General features: G+C 42.7%; 1 protein-coding gene across 1 annotated transcript in view; it reads right to left on the bottom strand.

Annotated features, from left to right (window-relative positions):
• Positions 1–22365, bottom strand: part of agbl4 (AGBL carboxypeptidase 4) — a 318402-nt gene that overhangs the window by 271392 nt on the left and 24645 nt on the right. Inside the window, exon 3 of the mRNA XM_078408101.1 lies at positions 5569–5693. Coding sequence (XP_078264227.1) covers positions 5569–5693 — 125 coding nt within the window. The remainder of the gene's footprint in view (positions 1–5568; positions 5694–22365) is intronic.

The raw sequence follows: 22365 nt of genomic DNA, 5'->3' as shown, positions 1-22365 counted from the left end.
GAGGGGGGCAGCGCATCTATTAAAGTTAACGGCAGCTCGTGGGCTCAGCAGCCCCCTCTCCCACATTGGCCCCAAACCTCTCCTGTAATGGTCAGGCTCCCTCTCCTCCCCCACTCCTTCCCCCTCCACCTCCCCCCCCCCCACTCACCCACTCCATCCCCCTCAACCCCCATCTCCCCCCCCCACCTCCCCTCACCCACACAATCCCCCCTGAACCCCCTTTATTCCCCCCCTCCCCCCACTCATGCACTCGATCCCCCCTCAACCCCCCTCCCTCACCCACCCCATCCTCCCTCAATCCCCCAAACCTCTCCTGCATTGTCTAGCACCCTCCCCTCCCCAACTCCCCCCTTCCCCTCCTCCCCTCCATTCACCCACTCATCCACTCCGGATTGGCGATCATTTTCTAATGTTCTATAGATTCAGGATCAGTTCCTGTGGATTGGAGGGTAGCTAATGTTATCCCACGTTTTAAGAAACGAGGGAGAGAGAAAACGGAAAATTATAGACCAGTTAGTCTGACATCAGTGGTGGGAAAGATGCTGGAGTCAATTATAAAATAAGAAATTGCGGAGCATTTGGATAGCAGTAACAGGATCGTTCCGAGCCAGCATGGATTTACGAAGGGGAAATCATGCTTGACTAATCTACTGGAATATTTGAGGATGCAACTATGAAAATTGACAGGGGAGAGCCGGTGGATGTGGTGTACCTCGACTTTCAGAAAGCCTTCGATAAGGTCCCACATAGGAGATTAGTGGACAAAATTAGAGCACATGGTATTGGGGGTAGGGTACTGACATGGATGGAAAATTGGCTGACAGACAGAAAGCAAAGTGTGCGGATAAATGGGTCCCTTTCAGAATGGCAGGCAGTGACTAGTGGGGTACTGCAAGGCTCGGTGCTGGGACTGCAGCTATTTACAATATACATTAATGACTTGGATGAAGGGATTAAAGGTAACATTAGCAAATTTGCAGATGATACAAAGCTGGGTGGTGGTGTGAGCTGTGAGGAAGGTGCTATGAGGTTGCAGGGTGACTTCGACAGGTTGTGTGAGTGGGCGGATGCATGACAGATGCAGTTTAATGTGGATAAGTGTGAGGTTATCCACTTTGGTGGTAAGAATAAGAAGGCAGATTATTATCTGAATGTTGTCAAGTTAGGAAAAGGGGATGTACAACGAGATCTTGGTGTCCTAGTGCATCAGTCACTGAAAGGAAGCATGCAGGTACAGCAGGCAGTGAAGAAAGCCAATGGAATGTTGGTCTTCATAACAAGAGGAGTTGAGTATAGGAGCAAAGAGGTCCTTCTGCAGTTGTACAGGGCCCTAGTGAGACCGCACCTGGAGTACTGTGTGCAGTTTTGGTCTCCAAATTTGAGGAAGGATATTCTTGCTATTGAGGGCTTGCAGCGTAGGTTTACTAGGTTAATTCCCGGAATGGCGGGACTGTCATATGTTGAAAGACTGGAGCGGCTAGGCTTGTATACACTGGAATTTAGAAGGATGAGAGGGGATCTTATCGAAACATAAGATTATTGAGGGGTTGGACACGTTAGAGGCAGGAAACATGTTCCCAATGTTGGGGGAGTCCAGAACCAGGGGCCACAGTTTAAGAATAAGGGGTAGGCCATTTAGAACAGAGATAAGGAAAAGTTTTTTCAGTCAGAGAGTTGTAATCTGTGGAATTCACTACCTCAGAAGGCAGTGGAGGCCAAGTCTCTGAATGCATTCAAGAGAGAACTAGGTAGAGCTCTTAAGGATAGCGGAGTCAGGGGGTATGGGGAGAAGGCAGGAACGGGGTACAGCTTGAGAATGATCAGCCATGATCACATTGAATGGTGGTGCTGGCTCGAAGGGCCGAATGGCCTACTCCTGCACCTATTGTCTATTGTGATTAAAAATCTCTCTAACTTTAAAAATATAACACCAATTTGAATTAGACATGGACGAAGGTGTCCCCAGGACAAAGGTGAGTAAGATGGTGCTAAAATTGTCACAATATCGTGTACCGTTTGTTTTTCGTGTACCTTTTTTTGTGGATGAAAAGCGCACAAACAATCGCACAAAGAGCACAAAGAAATAACCAAACAGAACAACCAAGATGAAAGTTTTAGTAATATACTAGACCGTGGACCCGTTGGGTCTCCTGCGGGCCTCTCCTGGGGCAACCCTCCCCCAACTGACGATCCTGCGGGCGAGGCAACCCTCTCCAACTGACAAAGCCGTTTGCCGGGCGGGGAGTGTCTCCCGGGGTCGTAGGTGGGCGAGGGGGGACAGAGAATGGGAGAGCGTGCCACTGACCTCGGCCCCGTGCTGCCAGCGCTGCAGCCAGAGCTAGCCGTGGACCCAAAGCCTCTCCTGCATCGGTGTACACCCTCCCCATCCATCCACCCCCCATTGGCCTCTGGCGGAAGAAAATGCTTCCCATTGCTGTCCAGAACAGCTGAATCCTTATTTGGGGATTATATAACCCCTGGCACCTTATCAAGGAGAACTTTACTTTTTTACCTACCTGGCAAGCCCTGAAAGAATTTTGTAAGATCTCCTCATTCTTCGATACTCAAGAGAGTACAGACTTATTTGCCAAATGTCTCCTCTGACAAATGCTCTGCCACCTCTCCCCTGTCCCTCCTTCCAGCATCCCAGTAATAAATTTGGCACACCATCATTATATTCTATTTAACGCATGTGCATTCTTTAGATTAGGAAAATAAAACCTATACACATTATTCCAGGTGCAGTCTCACCAAGGCCCAATATAATTGCAACAAGATTGTTTTACTCTTATATTCAAATCCTCTACATAAGAATACCAATATACGATGTATCTTTCTAATTCTCTGTAGTACCTGGACATTAACATGCAGTGATTTCTGCAACAGGACAACCAAGTCTATCTGAACTCCAAAGCTTATCAGTCTCTCAATATATATATATATAAAAAATTGCTTTTCTATTTTGTATTTGTTATCATTGGATAACCATAAGGCCATAAAGGAGCATGTAAAATGGAAAGACATCGGGATAATGGGATCAGTGTAGGGTATACTAAAATGCTAGGACAAATTGAGATCAAGAATGGTGTGGGGTCCCTTGAAAAGCATTAAAGTAGATAAATCCCCAGGGTCTAATAATCCCAGGATATTGAGAGAAGCAAGAGCAAAATTGCAGGAGCCTTGACGAAGATCTTTATACCCTCTCTAGCCACAGGTAAGGTCCAGAGGATTGGAAAGTAGCTAATGTTGGTCTTTTGTTTAAGAATAGAATTAAAAATAATCCAGGAAATTATAGATTGGTAAACCTCACATCAGTGGTAGGGAACCTATTGGAAAGGATTCGTTGGGATAGGATTTACTCACATGTGGAAGAGAATGGGATAATTAGGGATAGTCTGTAAGGCATGACCTATTATGGACAAGCTAAGAGCTGTTTTCCCATTAATTTGAGTTTGATTTAACTGAATCATAATCTAAAGTACTTATTTTGGAGAGTTGACAAAAGTAATTGATGAGGGTAGGACAGTGAATGTTGTCAACATGGATTTTAGTGAGGCATTTGATAATGTCCCTCATGGTAGGGTGATCCAGAAGATTAAGATGCATAGTATCCATGGAGACTTGGTCATTTGGATTCAGAACTGGTTTACCCATAGAGGACAAAAGGTAGTGGTGGAAGGTGATAATCTGGTTGGGGTCTGTGACCAGTGCGGTTCTACAAGAACTTTAGTATGAACTCTGTAGTTTGTGAAATATATAGACAATTTGGACATAAATGTAGATAGGTTGACTAGTAAATTTATCAGAATGTTGCCTGGATTAGAAGGAATTAGCTATAAAGAAATTGTCAAACATGGACTGTTTTCTCTGGAGTGTCAGAGGTTGAAGGGAGACCTGTTAGAAGTATATAAAGTTATGAGAGGCATAGATAGGATAGACAATCAGTACTTTTTCCCCAGGGCGGTAATGTCAATGATAAGAGAGCATAGTTTTAAGTTCAGGGGGCAAAGTTTAAAAGAGAAGTGCAGGGCAGGTTTTTTTTTGCACAGAACGTGTGGATGCCTGGAGCACGATGTCATGGAGTGATGGAAGCGGTACAATAGTGGCGTTTAAGAAGCTTTTAAATAAACATATGGATCTGTAATGAATTAAAGGATATGGATGATGTGTAGACAGGGATATTAGTTTTGCATCATGTAAGGCACAGACATTGTGGGCCAAAGGGCTTATTTCGGTACATACTGTTCTATGGCCTATGTTCCATATTCTATTTTTCCCTTTCCCGATCAATGTTTTGGTTCCCATTTCAGATTTTTTTTTCAATCCTCAAGCTTACAGCTTTCTTTATCAACCGTAAAGCTTGTCCTTTGATCGAATTCTATCTGTAAGCGCATGTTAGTGACACCTTGATTACATTTTCAATTTGGTATTTGTGCTTTAAAGAGAGATTCATGTTGTAAACTACATATTAATACTTTAAATGTTAAACTTCTACAGCCAACTCACACCTCATAGTTCATAGTGTAGGAAGGAACTGCAGATGCTGGTTTAAACTGAAGATAGACACAAAAAGCTGGAGTAACTCAGCGGGACAGGCAGCATCTCTGGAGAGAAGGAATGGGTGACATTTCGGGTCGAGGCCCTTCTTCAGATTGTCCTCGAAGGAGGCCCAAAACGTCACCCATTCCTTTTCTCCAGAGATTCTGCCTGTCCCACTGTTATTCCTGCTTTTTGTGTCTATCTTATACTTCATATATTTTGTTTAGATTTAAGACACTGGATTCAGATTGCACTAAATCACTTTCAATTTTCATATATAATGCTATTATTATTAAAATGCCTTTGAATATCTTTTGGATCTGGGATGAGGTATATTCATCCAGCTTCTAATATAAAACAAAACCATGAATACAGTAGAAGCTTTGATATCTAAAATGGAACATAATACTTCATTGCGTAGGAAGGAACTGCAGATGCTGGTTTAAACCGAAGATACACAAAAAGCTGGAGTAACTCTGAAATGCCTGTAAAGATGTAACAAATAAAATTTTCATTGTCACCGTTCATTTCTGATGCATATAGAACATTGAACAGTAGAGGAATGGGCCCTTCGGCCCACAATGTTTGTGCCAAACATCATGCCTAGCTGAATTTATCTCGTCTGCCTGCAGGTGATCCATATCCCTCCATTCCCCATAGATATTTGTGCCTATTTAAAAGCTTCTTAAACACCACAATCGTATCTGCCACCATCCACCACCATCCCTGGCAATGCGTCCAGCCCCTCACCACCCTCTGTTTGCCCCACACATCTCCATTATATTTTTCCCCTCTCACCTTAAACCCTCTAGTTATGGACATTTCAACCCTGGGAAAAAAAGGTTCTGATTGTCTATTCTATCAAGTCGCACTTCAATCTCTGACGTTTCAGAGAAAATGATCCGTCTGTCCAACCTCTCCCTGTAGCTGAAACCCTCTAAGCTAAGCAACATTCTGGTAAATTACAACAAATAAACACTCATGAAATAGACGCTCTGATTTTGTACTATTTAAAGATTAAGCACTTGCCTGATATTCCTTCATATTTTCTACAGTAAAGTCAAACCAAACTCGGAAACGAGGATTGCAAGTATCTGGTCTGATAAACAGATCGTATTCAAATTCTGAGATGTAGTCCACACGACCTAAGTTTCCTGTGGAAAAACAGATTGCTTGTGATCTGAATTTTATGAATTTTCCATATATTAATCCTAATATATAATAATGTAGATATAGTTAATGGTGAAACAGTCAGTGGTGTTGCCTCAGAGCTCCAGGTTTGACCTTGACCTCAGGTGCTGTTTTCATGGAATTCGCATTCTCTCTGTGAAGATTTGTTTATTTCAATTTAAAGATACAGAATGAAAACAGCATGAAAACGGGCCCTTTGACCCACCGAGTCCAGGCCGACCATAGATCACCCCTTCACACTAGTTCCATGTTATCCTGCTTTCCCATCCACGCCCTACACACTGAGGGAAATTTTATAAAGGAAAATTAACCTACAAGCCCGCACATTTCTCAGTTGAGAGGAAGCTGGAGAGCCCGAGGAAACCCACGCAATCACAGGGAGAAGCTGGAAACTCCACACGGACAGCATCCGAGATCAGGATCAAACCCAGGTATCTGGTGCTATTAGACAGCAGCTCCACCAAGTGCACCAATGTGCCACCCTGAATAATTGTTGGTTTTCCCTGGGTTATTTGGTTTCTTCACACATTCCATGCAGATTGTTAGGTTAATTGACTGCGAGAAATTACCTCTAGCACAGGTGAGTGGACAGAGAATCAGGGGGAATTAAAGGACATGTGAGAGAGAATACATTACAGAGAAGTAACTGGGGAATGGGATTGATGAAATTGTACTGAAAATTATCATTGACTGCATGGGCCAAATGGCCTCTATGTGGTACAGAAATATGAATACAAACCATAACACAAATTTCAAAAATGAAATGAACTACATAAAGTTGAACTAAATTAAATGTTATCATAGAAAATGTTATAGACCAAACTTGTAGGTAACATGTCTTCTAAAACAACAATATCTATTATCAAAGATAGACACAAAAAGCTGGAGTAACTCAGTGGGACAGACAGCATCTCTGGAGAGAAGGAATGGGTGACGTTTTGGGTCGAGACCCTTCTTCAGACAGAAGGGTCTCGACCAGAAACGTCACCCATTCCTTCTCTCCAGAGATGCTGCCTGTCCCGCTGAGTTACTCCAGCTTTTTATGTCTATCTTCGGTTTAACCAGCATCTGCAGTTCCTTCTTCCACATATCTATTACCAATATTCCTTACATTCCAAAATGTTAAAAAAAATATATCGACAAATTTCTAAGTATCCTAAAAAGTGTTATGAAACACTATTTATATTGGAGGAACAACTGTTTTGGTCATTGCCCTACCTCATAAAAAATATGCTGCTCAGTCCTCAGGCGATGAGTTGCAGGATCTGTCAGGCCTGTAAACCAGAGCCTCAAAGAGTACTGAAGCACTGCTTGAGGGCGATATGTTGAGATCAGAGAAGCAAGTACATTTCAATGAGGGATTTGGGAGGCTGGTGTATTTTCAAGGAGGATTTGGAGAAGACATTTTGGAGGGAAATGGAGTTTATATAGTTTTCATAGACCTGTGGGTCTCCCTGAAAGGTCCTGGGAAAGTGATACTATACTGTCCTGCGAATGCCCGACAACAGGATCCTCTTGGGCAATGTCCTCCAGGTTTCCCTTCGATGCTCCAAAAAGAGCATGAAACAATGAACAATGTCACAACATCCATATCCATTGATGTGGAGGTAGACACAAAATGCTGGAGTAACTCAGCAGGTCAGCCAGCATCTCTGGAGAGAAGGAATGGGTGATGTTTCGGGTCGAGACCCTTCTTCAGACTGATGTCAGGGGAGGGGGCGGGACAAAGGTAGGATGTAGTCGGAGACAGGAAGACTAGTGGGAGAACTGGGAAGGGGGAGGGTATAGAGAGGGGAAGCAGGGACTATCTGAAGTTAGAGAAGTCAATGTTCATACTGCTGGGGTGTAAACTACCCAAGCGAAATATGAGGTGCTGTTCCTCCAATTTGTGCTGGGCCTCACTCTGACAATGGAGGAGGCCCAGGACAGAAAGGTTAGATTGGGAATGGGAGGGGGAGTTGAAGTGCTGAGCCACCAGGAGATCAGGTTGGTTAAGACGGACTGAGCAGAGGTGTCCAGCGAAATGATCACCGAGACTGCACTTGGTCTCGCTGATGTAGCGTTGACACCTGGAACAGCGGATACAGTAGATGTGGTTGGAGGAGATGCAGGTAAACCTCTGCCTCACCTGGAAAGACTATCCTATCTCCCCGGTCCAATACCTCCCTACCTATGTCCAAGACACCTCACATGCTCTCCGTCTCCTCAATAACTTCTGTTTTCCAGGCCCCCACTCCCTCATCTTTACCATGGATGTCCAGTGACTCTATACATCCATTCCCCACCAGGAGGGTCTTAAAGCCCTCCATTTCTTCTTCGACCACAGAACCAACCAATTTCCATTTACCAATACTCTCCTCCGCCTAGCAGAGCTGGTCCTTACCCTCAACAACTTCTCCTTCAATCCTCCCACTTCCTCCAAATCCAAGGTGTAGCTATGGGCACTCGCATGCTCATATTTTGCTTGTGTAGTTTACACCCCAGCGGTATGAACATTGATTTCTCTAATTTCAGATAGTCCCTGCTTTCCCTCTCTATCCCCTTCCCAGTTCTCCCACTAGTCTTCCAGTCTGCGACTACATCCTATCTTTGTCCCGCCCCCTCCCCTGACATCAGTCTGAAGAAGGGTCTCGACCCGAAACGTCACCCATTCCTTCTCTCCAGAGATGCTGCCTGACCCGCTGAGTTACTCCAGCATTTTGTGTCTACCTTCGATTTAAACCAGCATCTGCAGGTTTTTTTCCTATCTATTGATATGAAAATGGGTTTTGGATCACAAGGGTGAATTTCTATTTGTGTAATTTAACCCCAAAACAGTCAAAAACACAATTCACGCAGAAAAAGCAACACCATGCCATCACATTTATTTGTGATGTAATCTTGCAAAAAGGCCTATTCATATTCCACTTATAGAGTCATTGTCATAGAGTGATACAGTGTGGAAACAGGCCCTTTGGCCCCAACTTGCCCACACAAGCCAATATGTCCCAGCTACACTAGTCCCATCTGCCTGCGATTGGTCCATACCCCTCCAAACTTCTCCTATCCATGTACGTGTCTAACTTTTTCTTAAACGTTGGGATAGTCCCAGCCTCAACTACCTTCTCTGGCAGCTTGTTCCATACACCCACCACCCTTTGTGTGAAAAAGTAACCCCTCAGATTCCTATTAAACCTTTTCCCCTTCACCTTGAACCAATGTCCTCTGGTCCTCGATTCCCCTGCTCTCTGCAAGAGATTCTGTGTATCTACCCGATCTATTCCTCTCATGATTTTATACACCTCTATAAGATCACCCCTTATCCTCCTGCGCTCCAAGGAATAGAGACCCAGCCTACTCAACCTCTCCCTATAACTCAGACCCTCTAGTCCTAGTTCTCTAAACCCTTTCAAGCTTGACAATATCTTTCCTATAACATGGTGCCCAGAACTGAAAACAATATTCTAAATGCAGTCTCACCAACGTCCTATACAACTGCAACATGACCTCCCAAATTCTATACTCAATACTTTAACTCAGTGGTCTCCAAACTGTGGCCCGTGGGCCACATCCGGCCCGCCACAAGATTTTATCCGGCCTGCAGCAAGCATGTTCCATGCTGCAGGTTCTGTGGTAGCGTGGGAATTTTTCTTTTTTTTTAGCGGCCTATATGAATGGCTGTTTATTGTCACGTGTGCACTGCACAGTGGAATTGTTTTACCGCAGATCACACGTGCACAAGTCACCATATTTTGCCGCCATTTACAAAAGTCCAAAGTCGGGTCCGCACGCTGGATGTACTGGAACGGCTCCCGATCCAGGCGAGCCCCAGGCTGCTGCAGGACCTCCTCCGTCACCCTCGACTGGCTCGGCCCGTCGATCGACGTCCCTCTCCTCGCTCGACCGATCGCCTGTGTGTCACGGGGGAAACGACTTCTGCAGCCGACCTTGCAGGCGCTGTAGGCATTACCCCTCTCCTACTGGCCCACTCATCATGTCCGTCGTCGCCAGCGGCTCCCTCCTCCTCAGTTCTCCGGTCTTCAAGGCCGATCTCGGCGGCAGTTTCTGAACTTACACGTCAGGTATGCTATCAAGATGAGGGTTTGTATGCAGCTGCCGACTTAATAATAATTTTTAATTTTAATGATTTCTTAGCGGAGTGCCCACTCATGAGTCACTGCGACGGTGACACACATGTGGTCACTCCACCATTATGTATGATATTTCTAGACTGTCTGCAGGCCCACTGTATTTTTTCTGTTTTATAAATAATTGTATACCTATGGTATATATATATTCTAATATTTCAAGCTTTTTAAAAATTGAATATCATTTATTTGTAGCCATATAAACCTCATTAAATTTATAAAACGGACATTTCTTTATTTTTTTCCTACGGCCTGCAAAAATGTGCCAAATATATAATGTGGCCCTCATGCTGAAAAGTTTGGAGGCCCCTGCTCTAACTGATGAAGGCCAATGTGCCGAAAGCCTTTTTGACCACCTTATCTACCTGCGACTCAACCTTCAAGGAACCATGCACCTGCAACTCCTAGATCCCTCTGCTCAACAACAATCCCCAGAGGCCTACCATTTACTGTGTAAGTCCTGCCCTTGTTAGATGTCCCAAAATACAACACCTTGCAGTTATTAGTTTTTAGCAAGTAAAAGAGTCACAGAAAGCTAAATTAAACAAATTGTAACACATAGTAAATAGTCTGTACATTTTAGTGCTCTTGATAGCAGTACTAGGTAACATATGTGTCTTAGGTTTGGGAACAAAACGTCTGTTCTATTCACTCCTGATCATTCAAAGAATTCTATTTATTATATTGGGGAGTTAATACCTTTTATAGGATTACTAGACCAAGTTGGGCCCAAACCTCTCCTGCATTGGTGCAGCACACTCTAGTATATAGATGAAGGCTTTATTTACCCGTATTCATTTTATGGGATATTGGAATCACTGGCAATTCAAGAATTGTATTAATTACCCTAATTTCTCTTGAGAGAAGTTTACAGATGAGGAGCCAACTGGTGATTCTCACAGAGGGCTGCTAAGCACAAGCTCCAATATTTAGAGAAAGACACAATGAAGCAATATATTTCCAAGTTGCAGAGAAACTTACAATTATGGCATTCCCATGCACTCATTTTTTAACGTGTGTGACCTTATTAGTTGTTTATTCATTAAATTTTCATTTTTTATTCATGAATAATGCATTGGTATTATTTGAAGTTTTATAAAGCATTTTCAGAAAGAGAGCAGATTTAGACATTAAAAATAATGAATTAACCCATATATATGTAATGAGAGCTTTAAAAGATATCTATAGAAGTATGTCTATTTTTAAAAAATCATTAGAATTCTAAAAGTTAACTGAAGTGATGGATGTCTTGGAGATGATGTTCAAAAATTTCCCAGATTTTGGAACAGTTCTAGATTAAACTAAAAGATGCTAATGTAATACAGTTATTCAAGTCATGAAACAGGGAACAACAGAATTGTTAGCCTGTCACCGATTATCAACAAAATGCTGAAACTAATATATAGGAAGTGATATCAAGTCTTATTGGAAAGCATAACATGTATGTTAGGCAGTGTCAGATAGCTTTATGAATGTAAAATCATATTGGTTAGATATTATACAGATTCCTGAAGATTAAACTCGCAAAATAGAATATGGACATCTAATGGATGTACTATATGTCTGCATATTAAAATCTTTTAATGTTTATTCAAACTCAAGTAATTAGGAGAAAACACAATAGAAATTACAGATTAGGTGAAGGAATGAAAACAGAAAATAAGAAGTTGTTTTTCAAGTTAACCAGTTGTTACCAATAGGGTGCATCTGGAATTAGATCTAAATCCTCTGCCAGTAACATTATTGAAGAAGCAAAATATAAAATTACTAACTTTAAGAATATTATAAAGCCAAGTCAGAAAATGAACTGTGATGTGAATGCAAAATGATTTGCAAAGAGACATGAACTGATTACACACATGACCAAGGAAATGCAGATAAGGTATAACAGGGGTAAAACAGAAAAAATGAAAATATTTTAAACAGTGAAAAGCTAGTAAATGGAGGTGTACAGAGAAATTTTGGTGGCTGATGAGAATGTTTAACATTCTGTTTAATAGATCAAATGGCAGGTCATTGTCGACCATGAGGAATACTCATCCTCCAATATTTTCTTTTCTTTTGTTGCTAATAAAAGAATATTTTAAAAATACAAAACAATAAATGATCTCATCATAAAATCAATGATATTATGAGTAAATACTGCAGTCATGATTATTTAGAATTATAGATCCCAGAGGTAATATGCATGTTTGGTTGGACTGATTCCTTAACTAGTTTATCGGGAAAGTAAAATGGCATTTAAAATGGTGCAAAATACTTCACCACATTCCAAATGCTCCAGATGACATCTGTTTGCCCATAAAAAACTGTTCAATTGTTCCCCTGAGCCCAACCTGGAAATGCACACAAAGGTGGAAATAAGAGCAAATAAAGTCTCTTCAATCAAAACAAAAACAAGGTGGATAAACCCTCAAATTTATACAGCTCAAGTTGGAGAATTTCATCATTTTCAATTGCACATCTGTCTTAAATTACCTTATCAAGAAATGAATTTGTAAGATGAAAAATTATTTTCAATAAATTATTCTGCTATTGATGCTACAGGTGTAACATTTTAATGCAAGAATGCCTTGTTCATCCATTTCAATTAGCACATCATTTGTCACTCAGCCTTATGATGTAAAAAGGCAATTACAACCTGCCATTCTGACACCAGCATTTATACTCGTTCCTTCCAAAAAGAATGAAAACTGATCAACAGAGACAACTGTAAGGGGTTTCTGCGCCGAGCTGTCGCCCGACCTAAGGTCCCCGTGCCTTGCTCTGATCCCTTGACCAGGCAGCGCACACTGGTTCCCCGTGAGTGGTTCGACCCACTCACTCCTTACGGTTCTAGACACTGGACTTAGATGCAGGAGCTCTTATAGTGCAGAAAAATTCAACCAGACCAGATTTGAAAACCAGGGTTTAAATGAAAAAGGCTTTTATTTAGCGCTTGGGACTATTGTCCATGAATACTTATACAGTTCTATAATACATGTCTATAAAACACATACCGAATCACACGAATACTTATAACTATGAATCATAAAACACACACAGTTCTATAAGACATATACACGAATACCTTTTACTTATGAATTCTTAAACACACAGTTCTACAAGACATATACACGACTGTAAGATGGGGAACGTACGACGCATCGCAACATTGACCAACACATATTTTAATATACACCCAACGTTTATTAACAACCACCCTCCCCTCTACACTAAACTATGTCCAGGATATGTAGGATTTGGAGTACATGCTCACCATGGGGCTATTACTGGGGTTACTGGCTGTTCGTTTTGCAGTATTTCTTCTCGAGTTGCGTGCCTGTTCCTCTCTCTTGCATCCGTTCGTCTTGCCTGTCGTTTCTTCCTCCTGCATTCGTTTGACTTCCTTCTGACTCTCTTCTTGACTTCAGTTGACTTAACTTGACTTAACTTTTTCACCCAAAAGTAGTGGCCAGTTATACTATTTCTGACCCGTCCTATCTCCCGCCAGATCTTGGAATCTCTTTGTTCAAAAAGATATGTATGAGTTTTCTTCTGATCTGCCTTATGTTCGGGGATACCGGGGATGGCCAGACGGTGTTAATTGGTATTTCGTTGTGAGGTGATGGGTGTTAACTGGTTTCCCATCACCTACCAGGTAGTTTTCTATGGGCTATTGTGCCCCCTCACCGAGATGAACTGTTTAGGTCGGCTTGGGGCATTGTGAGTATGCTGATGTCAGCGCCCCAGTGTCTGGACTCCGACCTGGTTTCGTAGGTTTCTGCTTGGCCAATACCCATCCTTTGTTCTGGCCGTGGCTTTGCAGAAACCTAGAGACTGGGTTGTAAGGTTTTTACTTTTTGTGGCTGGTCACGAGGTCCTGCGGCCATTTTAGGACGCACGGATTGTGACATCCTTTGTTAATCTGACCGCAGCCTTTCTCCGCTATCAGCCCCAGTCTCTCGTTTAAAATGTCCAAACTGCAGCTCTTTGGTTTGGTGTTGCTTTCCAAATGAGGGAAAACTTCTCAAATCTTACACAACCTAACAACTAAAAACATAAGCTGAAAATATGACACTCAGAATCATCAGGCAAAATTCACAATCTTCTCAGAGAAAATTACAAATAAAAAATCCAGTCAACTTAACAGACAAGATTTCAATCTATACATTTGGTGTGCATGGAAAGAAGCAATTTTCCGCACAGGTGAAGACTATGGTTCAGCATCAAGAACAATTCAACCTAATGAATTACTTCAGATCTTAATCAGACATAGTTAATAGACCTGATAAGAACATAAATGGTGAAGTGTGACAATAAATGCTATGTCTGGATCAAGACTTATAATGATTAGATATAAAAATTCCCCACTGGTAAAGAGTTGTACCAGAACACATATTTTCTCAGGATTCTTTAAGGATTAAAAACAGAATTTAGAAATTAACCAAATGTAATTCAAGTTATAAAACACTAGTCTGAGATATCTGATAACAGAGAGCCACGCATGCTTTCTATACTTAGCATTAAGAACATTAAAAACTTCTTGAACAAAAAAAACTACTGGAATAACTCAGCGTATCAGGCAGCACCTGTGGAGGAAATGAACAGATGACATTTCAGGTTGGGACCTTTCTTCAGACTGATGGAACAACGGAGGAAAGAGTGGGGCAAAGCCTGGAAAGTGATAGATGGATACAAGTGAGGGGAGATGATTTACAGATGTAGTAAGTAACAAAGACCAGAAGTGAAAAAGAGATAAAAGGATGTCAGATAAGAAAAGAAGATTGGGTGTGAAATGTAAATCTAGAGGGAGGGAAGCTTGTGGAATGTGACAAGTTAGAGGAGAAAGGGAGATAAAAGGGAATTTTGGGACGAGAATGGGAGATCACATAGTGGAAGTTAGGATAGGAATAGGGTTCCAGGGGTAGTGAAAGAAAAGTGTGCGCACTGGGTTGAGAGTTGGTGCAATTAAAAAGGACGGGGGTAGGGGAGTATGTTTTGTAATCAATCCATTACAACGTATTAGGTGAACCACAAAGCATTTATTGAAACCCATGCAGAGTGAACAATACATAATGTTGCACTCCTCGTATCAGTTTACAGACAGACTACCAACCTAAAGGGACAGGCAGGCTGTAATCAGTGGCTGCAGTCCTATTCAAATCCCGGACTGGACTAACTGGTGGAATGTGTATAATGCATAAGATATGTGGTGAAGGTTATATTGACAGAGATAAATGTGGTTGATCTACATCCTTCCTCTTAAAGAAGCAAATCACAAATCACAAACATATAGTGGAGAACATAGAAAAACACCAATATGAGGGGAGTGCACTTTACTTTGCTTACTGTACACTGAGAGCAGCAAGTGAGAAGACAGTTCACCGACAGTACAAAAACGGTCCTTGTACTAGTCATTGTACTTTGGATTCGGCTTGCAGACGCGACCTGCGTGCGTACGGTACCAACCGTCCCCTCCCTTCACCGAAGATTGAATACGAGAAGGGAGTGATACCGCAGGTCTGACCGGTGTTGAGGGTGAGGATGGAGACTTCTGCAGCAGCCGGGGAGGCGAAGCAGCAGGCCAGCATTGAGTGGTCTGTAGCAGCCGGGGAGGCGAAGCAGCAGGCGAGACATCTGGACGGGGTCAGCAGGCAGTTGTGGGACCGAGGGGCTAGAACCGTTGAACTGTGGATGAGACACAGTGGTGTAGTCAGGATAGTGTTGAGGCGGCACTGGCTCATTGACCGGACGAAAGTGTTGCCAGGTATATCTGTAGGTGCCATCATCAACATGGACCAGGTAAGAGTCCCAGCGCATAGCGAAGTTTTTGAAGTGCTGGCTGGTGAATTGGCTGCTATTGTCGGAGAGAAGATAGACTTGAGCCCCATGGACAGAAAAGTGGCGTGTCAGCTTTTCAACAACCATGGCTGAGGTGGGACTGCGGAGTAGGTCGATCTCGAACTATCCGGAGTACGAGTCAACTAGGACCAGATACTGATTGCTATGCCACTTGAAAATGTCAGTTGCAACTGTAGACCATGGCAAGTCAGGTGTGGGGTGCGAGAGAAGGGGCTATTTGGGTTGGTGCGGCACTAGGCTGTTGCACACCGCACAGGACTCGACTTTCGCACGCACAAAGTCAGCCATTCCAGGCCAGAAGAACATACTCTTTGCCCTCAGAACACTTGCCTCCACACTGGGATGGCCCCTGTGGATGGCATCAAAATATTTGCTTTGCAGAGATGCAGGAACCACTGCCTTGTGTCCTTTCACCACAATGCCATCCTGATGTACCAGTTCATCACGAACAGGGTAGAATGGGCGAATCAGGGGTGGTAGCCTGTATTGCTTTTCTGGCCATCCGCGTCGGATGACAGAGGAGAGTGACTGTAGAACATCAACCGCAGCTGTTTGTGCTGCCAGATCGTCCAGACACGAGGATGGGAGGTAGGAGACCATCATAACAACAAAACCATCATCGTCCGACAGGTGTTTCTCGCAGGTGTTGTGTGGAGCCCGTGACAGAGTGTCAGCTAGGTGCATATCTTTTTCGCGTTTGTAAAACTTTGTAATGCCATCATCATACGTTGAAGGTGCGCAGGGGCGGTGTGTATCGGCTTTTTCAGAATGCTGACCAGCGCTGGTGGTCAGTTTCAACAGTGACAGGGTTCCTGAAAATGAAGTCATTGAATTTCCTGCAGGCAAAGACAACAGCTAGCAGTTCCTTTTTAATTTGGGCATAGCCCTGTTCAGTATCAGTCATGGTGGGGGAGGCACAAGCAATGGGTCTGTGGCCTTCACCATCGTTCTGGAGACAGGCTGCTCCCAGTCCGTATTGGGAGGCGTCGCAAGTTAAAGTGACAGGTAGCTGGACATCGAAGTAAGCGAGTGTTGGAGCGCAGGACATCTGTTGCTTGAGAGCGTCAAAGGTGTTCGTACCAGGACCAGGCTGTATCTTTGTGAGTCAGTTGCCTTAGCAGGGCTGAGAGTTCACTGGTTCGGGATGAACTTTCCCAAGTATTTTACCATGCCAAGAAACCGTTGTAATGCTGTCACGTCCGTGGGTATTGGCAGCAGTTAATAGCGATGGTTTTCGAGGGGTCTGGTTTGAGACCATCGCTACATAGGTCACTTTGTTAACCCGGAACCTACATTTTTGGGGGTTGAACGAGGTTGATTGCTCTGGCACAGTCCAGAACCAGCTTTAAGTTTGTGTCGTGCTATCGAACGTTCTGAACGGCGACTAGGATGTCATCTACATTGATGGCACATGGGTATCCGGCAAATAACTGCTCCATGGTGCATTGGAACACCTCACTAGCCGAGTTTATTCCAAATGGCATGCGCAAAAATCTGTAGCTTCCGAAAGGCGTGTTGAATGTGGTCAACATGGACGATTGAGGTCTAGTGGGATCTGCCAGAATGAGTTCTTTGCATCTAGGACTGAGAATACTGTTGCTTTTCCCAGGTGGAACGCGACTTCTTCCACCGAGCGCATCGGGTGATGTGGGCGTTTAATGGCAGTGTTTAAATCCTTGCGATTGATGCAAATTCGTATTTCATCTGTGTTTTTCTTGTTTGCTGCAACCATGGTCGAGACCCAGGCAGATGGATCATTGACAGGGGCAATCACACCCAGATTTTCCATCCTGGTAAGTTTGTTCTGAACTTTTGCTCTCTGCCTCAAAAAGGCAGCCAGCATTATCAGAGACCCACACCATCATGTCCAGGTTCAGAAACAGCTTCTTCCCAACAGCCATCAGGCTATTAAACACTACAACCTCAAATAAGCTCTGAACTACAATAGACTATTATTATTATTCTTGCAAAACTATTGTTTGTTTTTTGTGTGTACGTATATGTGCGCTTGCGTATATATGTATATATATACACACACGTGTGTACGTGTGTGTACTTGTGAGTATGTGTATATATCTCGCTTATTATATTGTTTACAGTGTACTATGTTTACATATTCTGTTATGCTGCAGCAAGTAAGAATTTCATTGTTCTATTTGGGACACATGACAATAAAACACTCTTGACTTGACTATTTCGAGAAATTAATCCCAATTCTTACTGTGAACTGAACTACTGAAGGGGCAGAGCATTGCTAACTGGCTGCTGGGTCTGGGACCTTTTGGACCTTGGCTGTGATTTATCCAGTGTTGCAAAGGAAATGAATAAAAATTCAATTTGCACAATATTTTTTTTTAATATATAACTAAATAAATAAAATAAAAAAGTTTTCAACAGAGAGTTAGATTTAGCTCTTGGGGCTAAAGGAATAAGGAATATGGGAAAAAAGCAGGAACGGGGTACTGATTTCAGATGATCATATTGAATGGTGGTGCTGGCTCGATGGGCCAAAGGACTACTCCTGTACCTATTTTTCTATGTTTCTATGTTTCTTTTTTTTAAATATTTATTTTTATTGAAGGAAAGATACAATACATAATGAATATCCTGAACCATCTGACATGTTGTAGATATGTATGGGCCTGCGCCTTGGAAGAATGTAGAGGTTTTGCTGTCAAATTGTGCATTTGTATTTGTGATATGATGTATTGTGAACACATCAGCTGCAAAGGGGTGTTCAGGGAGGGTGGGTGAGGGTTATTTTTGTTGTTATATATAAAAAAACAAAATGGAGGGGAATGTTTCTAATAGCAAACACAGCACAGAGGAGAACATCGGTTTCAGCAATTGTTACACAGAGAAACCCAATAAAATGAAGAGCAGATCAATTTCTAGCCCCAAAATTTAAGGGTGAAATTGGAAAGAAGGTGGTAATAGAGGGGTGATAAAATCTGGGCAAAATGCTGTAATGTCCTTACACTTTGCAACTGTTTCTTCAAGGAGAAATATCACTTTGTACAAAGCTAAAACATCTGCATTATGCTTCAACTGTGTAGAGGTAGAATATTAACAATTTCATTGATCATCTGATCATTTTCAGAGACTCAACTTCTGTCATATCCAGCTATATTTCATCAATAATTCCATTATGATATCTTACCTTTACTAGCAAGTGCTCAGAGAGAATTGGGAAGCAACAGAAATCAGATTTCACTAACAAACACACTGAATAAGAATGACAAGCTAAAAGTGAGGCAGGGGGAGAAAAACAAATAACTATTGTTAATCGAGGAACCTCTAGAGCAAGAATTAGGAGGTTAATTAGGCAAGAATGATAATCCAATGGGATAAATCTCATGGGGAAGTAAAAAATTCCTTGCTGTTGGTGACAATAGGATTCAGCGGTAAACATTGGAGATATGGATGATGGGGGAAAGTTTTGACAGCCTTGTACTTGGAGGGCCGAAAAGGCCTGTTTCCAGCTGTATATATATGATATGATATGATATGATATGATATGATATGATATGATGATATTGCAGACCTTGATGGTATGATCGGTATGTTTAAAGAATTTTCAAGTTATAATTTGGATGAGTTCGAATTTGGAAACAAGAGAAGAAAAACCATGAAAGATCATCAGATTTTTTGTTATTAAAGGAATCAATGGAAATTGGGTTGGAACAGGAAAGTAGCACTGAGATACAAGAATAGCCATGATCTTACTAAAAGACAGAGCTGGTATAGTAGCTGAATGACCTATTCCTGCTTCTATTTCTTATGGAAAACATACTCCTAAGGAGAATGAAGCACTCAAGATATTCTACCGAGCAAAAAGAGATCGAAAGCTGATGCCGCAGCAAAGATAGTATGGCTTGAGATAGCACAAAGGGGTAGTGGAGAATACTCTTTGAGGCCACGCAGACAGTGCTGAAAGAACACAAGCAACACATGTAATATAACAACAGCTGCGCATTCATCTCTAACCTCCAAGGAACATCACCTACCTTCTTTGTTCTGTCTTGTCAGGTTAACTCGATCATATTATCGATCAGCAGCCATTAGAAATGCAACCATCTCATAATAGAATATATGAAATGCAACAGTAAATCGCATTGTCTTCATTTAACGGGGTGTTTAATACAAATGTCATAACCTGAACAGTTAATATTTTTAAAATTCCAAACAGACTTTCACAGGTGCAGCTGGAACATTGAACCTCATTACAGGAGACAATTGGCTTTGAAAGTTCCGCATCACAAGACTTGTGTTTTTCACATGGCAATGTTATGGAGCACCCATGCCGATGTCTGTTCACTTGCATGCGTATGTCCTTTCCCAGGAACTTAAGAGAAGAAAAGCCCCTGACCTAGCTATGCCTGCCTCTTTGTCGGGTACGTCGAACAATCCCTGTTCCAGACGTACACCGGCCCCATCCCCAAACTCTACCTCCACTACATTGACGACTGTATTGGTGCTGCCTCTTGTACCCATGCAGAACTCACTGACTTCATACATTTCACCACCAATTTTCATCCTGCTCTTAAATATACTTGGACCATCTCCAACATCTCCCTACCGTTTCTGGATCTCACCATCTCCATCACAGGAGACAGACTAGTGACTGACATCTACTACAAACCCACTGACTCCCACAGCTATCTGGACTACACTTCTTTCCACCCTGTCTCCTGCAAAAAGTCTATCCCCTACCCCCAATTCCTCCATGTACGCTGCATCTGCGCCCAGGATGAGGTGTTTCACACTAGGGCATCAGAGATGTCCTCATTCTTCAGGAAACAGGCTTCCCCCCTTCCATTATAGATGAGGCTCTCACTAGGGCCTCCTCTATATCCCGCAGCTCCGCTCTTGCTCCCCCTCCCCCCATTCGTAACAAGGACAGAATCCCCCTCGTTCTCACCTTCAACCCCATCAGCCAGCTTATCCAACAAATCATCCTCCAACATTTCCGTCACCTCCAACGGGATCCCACTTCTGGCCACATCTTTCCACCTCCTCCACTTTCCGCGTTCCACGGAGACCGTTCCCTCCGTAACTCCCTGGTCCACTCGTCCCTTCCTACCCAAACCACCCCCTCCCCAGACATTTTCCCCTGCAACCGCAGGAGATGCAACACCAGTCCCTTTACCTCAACTCCATCCAAGGACCCAAACAGTCTTTCCAGGTGAGACAGGTTCACCTGCACCTCCTCCAACCTCATCTGTTGTATCTGCTGTTCCAGATGTCAACTTCTCTACATCGGCGAGACCAAATGCAGGCTCAGCGATCGTTTCGCTCATCACCTTCACTCAGTTCATCTTAACCAACCTGATGTCCTCAACCTGAGCACTTGAACTCCCCCTCCCACTCCCAGTCTGACCTTTCTGTCATGGGCCTCCTCCAGTGCCATAGTGAAGCCCAACGGAAATTGGAGGAACGGCACCTCATATTTCGCTTGGGCAGCTTACAGCCCAGCGGTATGAACATTGACTACTCTAACTTTAGATAGTTCCTCTGTCTCTCTCTTCCCCTCCCCCTTCCCAGTTTTCCCACTGTCTTTCTGTCTCCACCTATATCCTTTCTTTGTCCCGCCCCCCTGACATGTCTGAAGAAGGGTCTCGACCCGAAACGTCACCCATTCCTTCTCTACTAGATGCTGCCTGACCTGCTGAGTTACTCCAGCATTTTGTGATACCTTAAGAGTGTACATTCTGCTCGCAAGCCTTCTGACAATAGACCATGATTGCAGGTAGGACAGACAGGCTGCTTCAAACACAGGATTTCAATGATATCTTCTTGCATCACTATGAACTGTAGATGCTATATTGCCCAGTCTGTCTTCTTCCTCCTGGTCTTTGTCCATTGAAGAACCATTCACACAAAACATTATGCCCCCTGTTTTATCCATTGTTCCAAACTTTACCACTATGCAATTATGTGCAGATCCCATTGGATTATCATTCTTGCCTAATTATTAAAAACCTTGGAAATTATTCCTGGAGTCAGACAATATTTGTCCCTCTACCAACATCTAAAATCATTATCACACCATTGTTGGTCTGGGTGTGCTGAATACAAATTAACTGTCAAATATTCTGCAACAGTGGTTATGCGTTAAAAAGTATTTCATTGGCTGTAATGTACTTTTAAACATCACGAGGCCATGAAATATACCGTAAAGAAGTAAAACTTACTTTTCTAAAGTTTGAGATGGATATTTTTGTCGAAAGCAACTAACGCTTAATTGTGCTTGCAGGTTTAAAGAGGTCATGAACTTAAGACAGCCACAGGATGAAAGCTTCATGGCAACTACCAGGAAACTGAAAAGAGGCAAGAGATCATTCTTCTCTAACATAAGCATGGGCATGGACATGTGACAATAAGTGGCATGTTTCTGTGTTGTAAGTACTTTCATATCTGTAGCAATATTTTATAATTTCACTTTAACTTCATATAGATAGAAAGCCCTGTGGTTCACAAATTATCGATACAAACATTTGACTGCAGACAATAATGCTTTGCATCAGTAAGAAGACACCCAAAGATAACAATTCAAGATCACTCTCCTTCTGACTGGCACCATTGCAGATAAAGTTCCTATAACTTCTAGCCTTGGCAAACAACCCATCAGGCACCATTCTCATGCATTTGTAGTTCTAAATAT

This window comes from Rhinoraja longicauda, chromosome 11 (genome assembly GCF_053455715.1).
Source record: "Rhinoraja longicauda isolate Sanriku21f chromosome 11, sRhiLon1.1, whole genome shotgun sequence".
Lineage (NCBI taxonomy): Eukaryota > Metazoa > Chordata > Chondrichthyes > Rajiformes > Arhynchobatidae > Rhinoraja > Rhinoraja longicauda.
This window is presented reverse-complemented; position numbering and strand designations above follow the sequence as displayed.